General features: G+C 34.2%; 1 protein-coding gene across 1 annotated transcript; it reads right to left on the reverse strand.

Annotated features, from left to right (window-relative positions):
• Window positions 1-777: 777 nt before the first annotated feature.
• On the reverse strand, window positions 778-10,556 carry LOC149907580 (uncharacterized). The gene is made up of 23 exons (XM_090102607.1): window positions 10,314-10,556; window positions 8,628-8,882; window positions 7,940-8,108; window positions 7,266-7,376; window positions 6,779-7,024; window positions 6,581-6,708; window positions 6,330-6,491; window positions 5,986-6,167; window positions 5,596-5,744; window positions 5,357-5,493; window positions 5,038-5,179; window positions 4,645-4,792; window positions 4,230-4,496; window positions 4,017-4,151; window positions 3,727-3,876; window positions 3,448-3,612; window positions 3,143-3,356; window positions 2,783-3,024; window positions 2,445-2,593; window positions 2,139-2,366; window positions 1,838-2,030; window positions 1,531-1,648; window positions 778-942 (listed from the first exon to the last, which is right to left on the reverse strand). The coding sequence occupies exons 1-23, from the start codon at window positions 10,426-10,428 to the stop codon at window positions 794-796; spliced, it is 3,954 nt and encodes a 1,317-aa protein (XP_089958733.1). The 5' UTR covers window positions 10,429-10,556; the 3' UTR covers window positions 778-793.
• Between the last annotated feature and the right edge of the window lie 427 nt (window positions 10,557-10,983).

Below are 10,983 nucleotides of genomic sequence, written 5' to 3' on the forward strand. Positions count from 1 at the left end.
GACAACTATCAAATTGGTTGTCAAATTATTTGTCTTTTTTGCAGTTGATAAATAATTTTTAGGATTTTGTCTAAAAAATCTTCGAAAATGTCGAAAAAGCCGCTGTGATCACAAGCAAGAGGTGTTGTTTATAATGTGTATAGAAAAATATTTGATGAAGAAGGGTCAAACACATCACAATTTTCAATTTAGAAGATTTTATTGGTAAATTGGACTTACCCGCTTTGATACTTTTAATTAAAAAATATTATATGTAGGTAACTATAATATTGTTTGTTGATTGGAATTTGGAATTTAATTTTATGAAAACTTATTACAGGAGTTTCCAATACGGCTATTCGTCAAGTCCAAGCTGTCCAAGTCAATTTTATAATGTGTGTATCTGTTAATACTTACGAAAATAAACATAGTTTTATTTTACTTTTATTTTATTTTATAAAAAATTATAAGCAGTCTAGTTTTCTATCGATATAACATCGATATTTTCACATGGCATAATGATAATGAACATACAAATATAGGTATGTGTAAATAATAATATGTATTACTTGTGTAAAAGTAATATGTATATTATACATGTAAGTATGTACCTACATAATATTAAGTGGATATCTCATTATTAAGTACAGTATTGTCCACTTATGTAATGTGACTAATGATATTGAGAACAAACTAAAAAATAAGCAGTATCAAGATCGTTCAGTCCATTTTCCCTAGGGTTGCACACTCAAAATTTTGATTTCCCTAATTGCCATCAGATTCTGGTTTACCTATATTAGTCAACGATAAATCGCTAGGTGCCAGCCGTAGCTTCTATACTGACTTTTTCGATCAGTCCCTCATTTCCTGACAAACGCACGATATCACCAGTTTTGAAGACGTCTGTGGCTTCACCAACACCCACAATACACGGTAGTCCATATTCACGGGCTATTACCGCTCCTGCAATAATAATTTTACTTATTATCGATAATTTTTGTCGTACTATAAGTACAAGTAATGCATCTGGCATATAAGAGCTATTACGCACTGTCGATCAGTCGCTGGCGACTCAGTCGCCGGCGACTGTGACTTACTATAGTTTAAATAGGGGCTTGCGCACTTAGTCGTCAGTCGACCAGGAGTAAATCCAGTCGCCGGCGACTGAGTCGCCGGCGACTGGTCGACAGTGCGTAATAGCTCTAACAGGCTGTGATTAACGGTGCATTTACATCCAACGAACCTATATAGAGCTAGAACTAGAGCAAGAGCATTCTTTGGTGATATTTTAATGTAAACGTTAACTCGTATGCAGTGTTGTTCAGTATTAGAACATTGCATAGAATCTTTTCGAACGCACTAAGAACAACGAAAGAATGCTCTACGCCTGTTTACACTAAAAGAATTTGACATAGTGGGGTTAAAAATGAGCATTCGCTCGTTTGATGTAAATGGAACGCGACTGTATCCTATAAAGTCCTATAAGAAATTTTGTTCTAAATGCTAGGACAGTTGTGAAAAAATTATTGGCTACTACTAAATTTTACTCACCATGTGAGATAAGTCCTCCAAGTTCCGTAACAATACCAGTGAGCAGCGGGAAATATGGCGACCAGCCGATGTCTGTAGCGTGTGTTATTAGAACATCGCCTTGTCTCAGCTGGTCAATCTGTAACACAATAAAAATAGTAATAGCAGCAAACCATATTTTTTTTAATATGTACAGCAATGGATATTTCTTTTTCATTATAAGTTATAACCGACTTTATAGTTCTCCTAAGACTGGAAATAGAACTGGTAATAACTCAGATCAACTCAAACATAGAAAGAAAATGAACATCAATAATGAAGAAAATACCTCTGATAAATCTCGCACAACACAAGCTCTAGCTACTACTTCTCCACTGCAAACGGAAGTCCCATTTAACTTTTTATCACCATCACTATAGATCCGAGGACCCTCTGTAGATAAGGGTTGTACCCAGCCTTTATTCAATTCGGCGAATTTGAGCTTGGACCAATTAGAATAATATTGTTTTCTTTGCATTGCCCTGAAAAACATTAAATATCGATAATTATAAATGTTTTATTGGATGCTCTACTTTTAATTTCATCTTATTCTTGTAATACAGTTTATTTATTGTAAATGGTGCACTTACTTTTTCAGTAAAGCTGGATCTCTTGTTTCTATATAGTTCTTCAGTTCGAGAACTCTAAAATAAAATACGAGTTCGTAGTGAGGTAGATACCAATTTTGTACCATCAGTTTCCCCAAATGGATAGCCGCTAATCGAAGCTTATGAACAGCTAATATTAAATGTGCCTTCGTTGCTTCTCTGTATCGAACTGTGCGTTGACAGAAAGGCAAAATCCAGTTTAGGGCCTTCCTAAAAATTGAATAAAATCATTATATATTTATTGAAATATTTTTTTTGTTGCAAAACAATATCAGACTCGAAGTCTACCTGGTATTTGGTTTTTGAGGAGTTTTTAATGACGCAATGATATCCTCCTTTGTTTGAGTTTCTTTGGATTCCTGATTTGGAACAACTTGCATAAGTACTTTCATCAAATCTTCTGGTGCAAGAGCCCAAGGCTTTGTTGACAGGTCAAACTGGAATGTGGCAATGAAAGAAAGATTTAGATTACGGCAGCTTAATTAATTTACCCTAATAAAGCAATAAGCAAGACATGATTTATTGCCAAAATATTTACCAAAACTCGCACGAGAAATACAGGTCTCGAACTTCAATAGACATTATCAAATAAGGTTAAAGATTTTTTAGTTTTGAAGAAAACTTACTTCCATTATAGCTCTATGACCGTGCTGTTCAAGAAATGTTGTAACATGATCATAAACATTCGGAATGTTGGATTTAAGCCATTGCATAGCTGTATTTGGGTCTTGCTTTCGGAATTCTTCATTCCTGCCCGAGTCTTTCAGCATTTGCGATAATTTTGCTAGACCCTGGGGCACTTCAGCTGATAAGACATCACCAGAACTTAATAACGTACTTATTTCGTTGCATTGTTCGGGTGAAAAATCTGTAAATGGAATAAATCGTTGCTGCATAATGTTTAATAGAATGATGTGTAAAATCTTATCTTTACTATTGTTATTTTATTTACTGAGTTATTAAAAAATTATAAAGCCTTAATTTACCTGATTTTCCTTCTAATAAAACAGACATAGCAATGAACTGAGTGAACGAACTCGCTACAGAAGTAATACTGTGATTGAGAGAATATCGAAACATGTCTTGCTCCCTTTCAACTATACTGTTGAACATCATGGTCACATCGTCGAATGTGGAAATGTCCATGCTTGGAACACTTTTGAGTGTATCATTCATTGATTTCTTAGCGATGATAAGGTTCTGTAATTTTAAAAAAAGCTAGGTGAGTTAGCTGTGTCAGTTTATCAAAAAACTCCTTTAAGGGTTTGATTATTTTTCTTTAGGAACTTACCTTCACCATACTTATAATTGAGACTAGCTTGTCCGTCGATTTCGGTTGCCGTCTATGTAAAGCGGTACTTAAAATATGATCATCCGCTACTTTGTGTCCATGAATTGATATTTCTATCATTCGCAAATTTACGTCCATCTCTTTGGGAACTCTACGATAAACTGACTAAAAAATATAGTTAATTAGAAGTTTAATCAATTACTACCCCGCGTTAAATTAAATAATTTACCGTTTATTCAAAATGGAGTATCTTATGTATTTAATTTGATTTATTCTTACGTTATAAAGTGCAATTGATGTTCGATTGTGTGTTACCACGACACTTTTATCATAGCCATCACCATTATTCGGAATAAGACTTGTCACTCCACGCTCTAGAGGAACAATCACCATATCATACGTCAATGCTGTTAGCGGCTTTGGTAGTACCTGTAAAATTCTAATTAATAAGAAAATAGAGCTAATTACAGAAATAAACATTTAAAAAAACTTAGCGACGCTTGGTAATCGAAAAAGGTATGTAACAAAATATACACCGTTAAAGACGCTGTCAACCTATAAGCACTTACCTCTCCAGTATTAGCAAAAGTAATTAATTCATCGTCCGACATAATAGGGAAATCTAATTCATGAAGTAATTCCTCCTCTGTCCATCTCTCTAATGATGTTATAGGTCGAGCTTGCAACAAATATACTTCACCATCCTGAAAAATAATTAAGATAAATAATATTTATCTCATACAGAAATGCTTTTTTGAGGTTTGTCTTATACAAATTCTTACCTTATTGATAGCCCATTCAATGTCCCTGCCAGCACCCCATAAACCGTCTTGCGCAATCCCTATTTCAGCCAATTTTAACATTTCTGTTTCTGATAAACATGACACGTTTCGTTCATTCTCAAGAACTTGTTCAGTTTCAAGACCGCTAACACTGGACACTATTTTTTGTGTTTTTGTACCAACTTGTATTTTCGCAATTAAAAGTTTGTCATCAACACCTCGCTTTACTATCACTGTATCTGGTTCAACTGATCCTGATACAACAGTCTAAAATGTACCATTTATAGATTAGTGCAGTTGAAATCAAAAATAGGAAAAACAGGTAATTCGCAGACAATTTGTGTTAATTAAAATCGTTTTATGATTTAGTCATAGAAATATCGCAAAGAAATTGAAATTGGATAATAGTTCAAACCTCTCCAAGCCCATAATTGGCAGTTATAAGTATTCGAGTTGGATCTCCAGCGTCAGGATGTCGTGTGAACATAACACCTGCAACTCGGGCCTCTACCAGTGCCTGTACTACAACAGCGCCGCCACAGTAACATGGTTGACCATTTTGTCTAAAAATATCAATTATTATAGCATGCAGTGCTCATTTTTTGTCCATCATGTCCTATATTTTTTGTGTATTTTTTATGTAAAACAATCGATATACAGCTGCTAATGAGCCTTAATATTAAAAAAAAAATTATAGAATATTGACGACTAGCTGTATGGTATCATAGGATCATTTTGTTGCTTAATGTTACCTACATTGATCCTGAGATTTAAGTTTAAAGGTATACCCATTTTTTTATCTTCTCACCTCCGGTAATAGGCACTAGTAAAAGCGAACATTGAAGCCCAACATTTTAAAATAGAACGCAGAATATCGTCATCGCTAGTAACACCCAAAACTGTTTCATTCTGTCCAGCAGCTGATAACGATTCACTATCTTCTCCAACAGCTGTGAAAAGTAAAGATTTTAGAGGAGAGTTGGATAAATGTGTTACAGATGTCAATAATAAAAACAAGTGAAATAATTGTGCTATACTGGGCAAGGCATAGAGGAATGAGACTTTTGACTACATTTTTATGATTTCTGGATGTGCAGGTATGACTTAAAAACCAATGTGTTACTTACCTGAAGATCTTACAGCAAAACGAAGCTCTGATCTAAGCTTTTGATCTATAGCCTTTTTTCGCAGGACTGTTAAATTCGAAAGAATAGCGTCTTTCAATTCGCCTGTTATTTCTGCCGATAAGAAGAGATCTACAGCACTAAAACATTATTTATAGTTTTATAATTTATTTATTTTATGATGTAGGATTATAAGTTTTTTTCTACTAGTACAATAATGAAATTGTACTCTTTCACCATACCTATTGCATGTATTTTTAAACACAGCTTCATCATATTCAGCCCCAGCTGCTTCAATTTGATTTATAGCTTCTTTAATTTTTGGATTAAGTTGAAGAAATTGTTCGAGAGCTTTAATAGTAAGACAGAACCCTGGAGGTACGCAATAACCCTGAAATGAAACGATTTCAAATATACTTCATATGCATAACTTGCGTAAATATTAATCTTGTTTAGTTTTCTGTTCCCAAAGGGGACCCTATTACTAAGAGTTTACTGATTGTCTGTCTGTCTGTCTGCCCGTCACCATGTTGAAATCATTAGAGATGATGCATTTTATTTGCCTGTACCTTATTTATATGGAACCATTACCATTTGTCGCGACTCACGTAGACCGATTTTAAAATACCTACCTCATCCTTTTGAACAGACGATAGAAGTGCAAGAGATGCTCCCTTTCCACCGACGTATTCAACACATGCAGCGGCCGGATCTTCAAATTGAACGCAGTAACCAACCGGCGTCTTAATTTTGATTTTATCTAACCATTTCAATTTACGACTCTCTTTGAAAATCAAAGGAGCCGCAAGTTCATCTGTAAGTTTAACGTAACTCATAAGAACATAGTACAGACCAGCCTATTCTTAGTAAAAAATAATTTACAGTCTGTATAATTTAAATAACATTTCTTAAAAATAGTATGAATAAAGTTTTATTTCAATATTCCAAGTTATAATTCTGACTCTTCGTAATATACCTTTTCTTTTAGAGCCCAACTGTAAAATTCCACTGCCATGTTCTCCATTTATTTCAGCAGCTACAAATCGATATGTGTTTCCGAATTCTTGGTTCATTCCATTTAATGTACTTCCCCCATATTTAGAAAACCTCAAAACTATCTTCAAAGAACGACTATTTGCTGAAATCATGTCCAATAGGTATTATTGTTAATTGTTACAGCATTTCTGAGAAACAAATCTTTTAAAACCAATGTATTATTCTATTTACCATTTACGATTAGAACTTGGGTTTTCGGCATCTCGTCTGTATTTTCACAGAATTCCGACAACTCCAAATCAGTAGATGTTATACTGTGGACGCTATAATCAGGTAATCTTACGCTACCAGAAATGCATCTAAAACAATATGGTTATGGTTAACATAATGTGACCTATTTACAGAGCTTGAGCGAAAACTGAAACTTACTGCGTAGAATTATTTAGGTATAATATGCCTTGAAGGTGCACCGCTGTACCATCTGCTGTAGCGATAGCTAACGTCATAGATCGTTTAAATCCATTGTAAGATAGCGCCCAACTTCTCTCTTTTACACCTCTGACTCTAAGGTATTCGTTTTGTTCAATTCTTCCATCTTCATCGTGGGATATAAACCTTCCTTGGGCAGCGCCAAATTGTGACCAACTTCCACCACCATTTTTTATACATTTATCTCTGCAATAAGCCTTTATGTTTTAAATCAATTTCAAATGGTAATGTAACGAACTTTGTTACTAAATAACTACATATAAAAATATAAATTACATTAATCATATTCAGCCATTTAGGATCTTATGATAAACAATAATTCTAAAATTTCGAAAGATGATTTCTTTGGAAACGAACAGTTTAGAAACATGTAGTTGTTGCAAAAATATTCACAATAAATTATAATCACATAAAAAGCAAATCTCACAGAGCTTCCGTCCAAGTGCCATCGCCGAAAGGCTCTGTTGCTATAAATTCAGCCGCTAGCTCATTGCTCCAGTCTTCAGGATGTTTCACAGCTCGAGTGGCTGAAGCCCAACTAGAATTTGATACATGCATCATTTTTAATATCAAATTGAAAAAACCAACGTAATGAAGGACGTGTGGAATTGCCTTAGGGAAATTATGACATACCTACATATTTTGTACTAGCTTTCCACCCGCAGCTTCGCCCGCGCAGTCAAAGAAAAACCCGCATAGTTCCCGTTCCCATGGGATTTCCGGGATAAAACCTATCCTATTTCCCGGGATAAAAAGTAGCCTATGTCCTTTCTCGGATATCGAAATATCTCTATACCAAATTTCATGCAAATTGGTTCAGTATTTAAGGCGTGATTGAGTAACACACAGACAGACAGAGTTACTTTCGCATTTATAATATTAGTTTGGATTTTGGTGCATCTTTAATTGCGACTGAAACAATTTTGCTGAATATTAAACTTAGGTCCTAAGCAAATTCATAAAAAGTACGTGTTTTAAACACGAATTAATATTTTATGTTAGCATTAAAAAAAAAATTTCGACTAAGCACAAGTCGCCAACTAGCAAATTTTTAAGTCCTTTAAATGTATTGATGTTTATTATTCATACAAAAACACGTACATTAAATTCAGTTTCACATGTCTAACAGCTCGATCGCTCGTTCTTCTCAATACACCGTTGAACAATATCCTGAAACGATTTTGAGGTTCGAGAACTTGAATCGAAAGTCCACCCGCACTCCAGCCGTTGGAAACATTTTCCCAAGCGCACGTTATTGTTTCCGATGATTCTGGAATATAATAGAATAAATAGTGTATAAACTTAGGGAATTTATTTCATTTATCATTATTATTATGACGAATCGAATATATTTGTATACTAATATCATGGACGAATAATTCTATGCTAATATATAAAATCAATATTTACGCACAATAAATTATTGGACTCATTAAATTTTACTTACATGCATATTTAACTATCAGATAATAATCTATCAACCGATTGCTATAGGTACTGAAAATTGTTTGATTACAAGGGATTAAACTGGCACAAGCCATAATATTATCAATGTTTTAATCGTTTTATCATACCCTAATTATTGCATCATAATTTTCGCAAGGGGAAAGCGGAATATCTCATACCGCTATTTTTTATTGCATCTTTCTTCTTTGTGCAACAGAGATAATGTGAAGATAATTTGCACAAGATATAAAATCTTATCTAAACTTTGTAGCTTATGTGACTCATAAATACAACTTTGCTCATTGCTGTTTAATAAACATACAGTTTATCTGACGAAACTCACCTGGCAATCGATAACATGTTCCGTCCGATAATTTCACAAAAAATTGTACTTCAGCAAGTGGTTTGGGGCCACACAGCTTACGAATTGCCAACAATATTGCTGAGCCATCTGGCGCTGAAGCCTTTATATTGAAAGCATCGAATCCCTCTGTCTGGTCTGATTGGGGTGAATCCAACAATGGTCTGTTGGGTAATGTTGATTTCCAACGTCTGACCGCTAGACGTGCTACAAATAGTTTAAGTGCATAATTCCAACCTGTAAAAATATACAAGTCCCCTATTTTGATATGCGAATGACTCCTGATACGATCCGAATTCTGATTCAAGGTACTAACCTAATTAATATACATTTACGTGTAGGGACCTAATCATACATTACAATAGTTATATACTAGCACAGGCCACAGACTAATAATAATATACTACGTATACAAATTATACTAGTAATTAGTTCTATGTGCTCGATGAATTTATCATAAAATGTGTACCTTTACACAAAGGTTATCAGTACAGCTAATACTTAAGAATTGTTATAAAAAACATTTAATAAAAAAACTATAGGTTCTAGGTATTTCTATAGTTTTAAGGATATAAGCTATACCTAGGTAGGTAATAGATTTGAACTCAAAGAGGTATCTACATAAGTAGTTGCTATTTTTTTAAAACGCAATCATCAATTAAGATTGAGTATATTAGGCATACTTATTATTTTTTGAATGTTCCAGATCCAGTCATCCAGACAGTAGCAGCGTCCATTTCAATAAAATTTATTCGACTTCGTTTTTTTATTGCATTAATTAATGTAACCTAGATTTATTTAAGACATTATAATCTTTCTCAATAAATAGACTATCCAACACAAAAATAATTTCTGAAAATCAAACAGTAGTTCCTGAAATTAACGCGTTCATCCAATAAAACAATGAAAATAATTGTTTGGAAAGCTATCAAATCAATTCTATATAATATACAACATATATTATACTAGGGGTTTGTAATAAATAGGTAAGTCGCAAATGTACATGTGAAGATTCTAGATAATAGTAAATAAAATACACTAAGGAATTTACTATTGTTCTCTTCAAAGTTCAATTATGAACTCAATTCCATGACCCATAATTACGATACGATGTAATAGGCGTAACTATTTGTTCCTAAATTGTGTGGCAAATAGGCACACTTTTTTGTCAGTTTTTTGTATGATGCATTAAATAAATTTTAATCTCTTTAAAATTACGTGAATGTAGGAGTAGACTGTAGACCGTGTACTAACTAGGTACTAATACCTAACTAGGTATACGTCGTGTAAAAACATAAAGTGAAGTCGGGTATAGTGGTTAAGGCCTGTATGAGGCTAAAGCACTATGCATCATATCAAATCCTGACAGACCAAAGATTTTTCTTTGTATTCCCCCACCGGGAATCGAACCCAGGACCCAAAAGCTCCTGGATTCCTCGCTTTCGCGCTGACGCGTTAACCACTGAACCAACGAGGTGTTCAATTTAGTATAGGAACACGACTTTTTATAACAATATTACTTTCAAAAAATTTTATATTGTAAATTAAAATATGAACCAATTTTGAATAAATTATTGCGTTTATGAATTATCTAGTGACCGAAAGAGTTAAATATTTACATATTCAAATGAGAAGATCGTAAGATGTGAAATAGAACCCAAGCGTTACCTGCTTGTCTATAGCAGCCTTTTCTCGTAGATTTTCTAAAGAATATCAAGTAAATCACAATAGCACTCGTGAGAAGGCCCGCCTGTAGGAGCACGCTAAATATACTCGTATCCATTATTTACAGAAACGTTCACATAACTATTCAACTCTTTAAATTGTGGTCACACAACTGCGCAGACGCAATGTCAGATTTGTTATGTTGACATCAGCGGGCACACGCCGGTCGGCGTCGAGATTAATATATTTTTGTTACCATGCTCATTGATACCTAATCGTTTTAGAATGATATGGCCGGTGGTATACTAATAACTACGTACCTGTCGGCAGTATTGCCTTATCTGTCGTGGAGTTGGCTTGATCTTGGAATATCGTGTCCTACAAACGAGTTAAGGAGGAGTTAGAACGATTAGTTTTTTATTGCGATCGCGGAAAATGTAACTTTTTTTACACAAAAATTATACAAACTTATTGTAATTTTATAACCTTGTGTCGGTCATATAGCCAGGAAATGTGTTTACGTTATATGGAAATAAGAATGACCAAAAAACAGGATATCAATACACCTCTGAATTTTTGACCACATTTAAGCGCGACCGAAACACTGACACAAGATTTCGGGTCATTTGTAACAGGATGGCGGTTCTACAGGGGTCTTAGTACGCAATGACAA

Source organism: Colias eurytheme, chromosome 6 (genome assembly GCF_061535395.1).
Source record: "Colias eurytheme isolate Ceu_HAF_F1 chromosome 6, ilColEury1 Martin Lab GWU primary, whole genome shotgun sequence".
In the NCBI taxonomy this organism is placed as follows: Eukaryota; Metazoa; Arthropoda; class Insecta; order Lepidoptera; family Pieridae; genus Colias; species Colias eurytheme.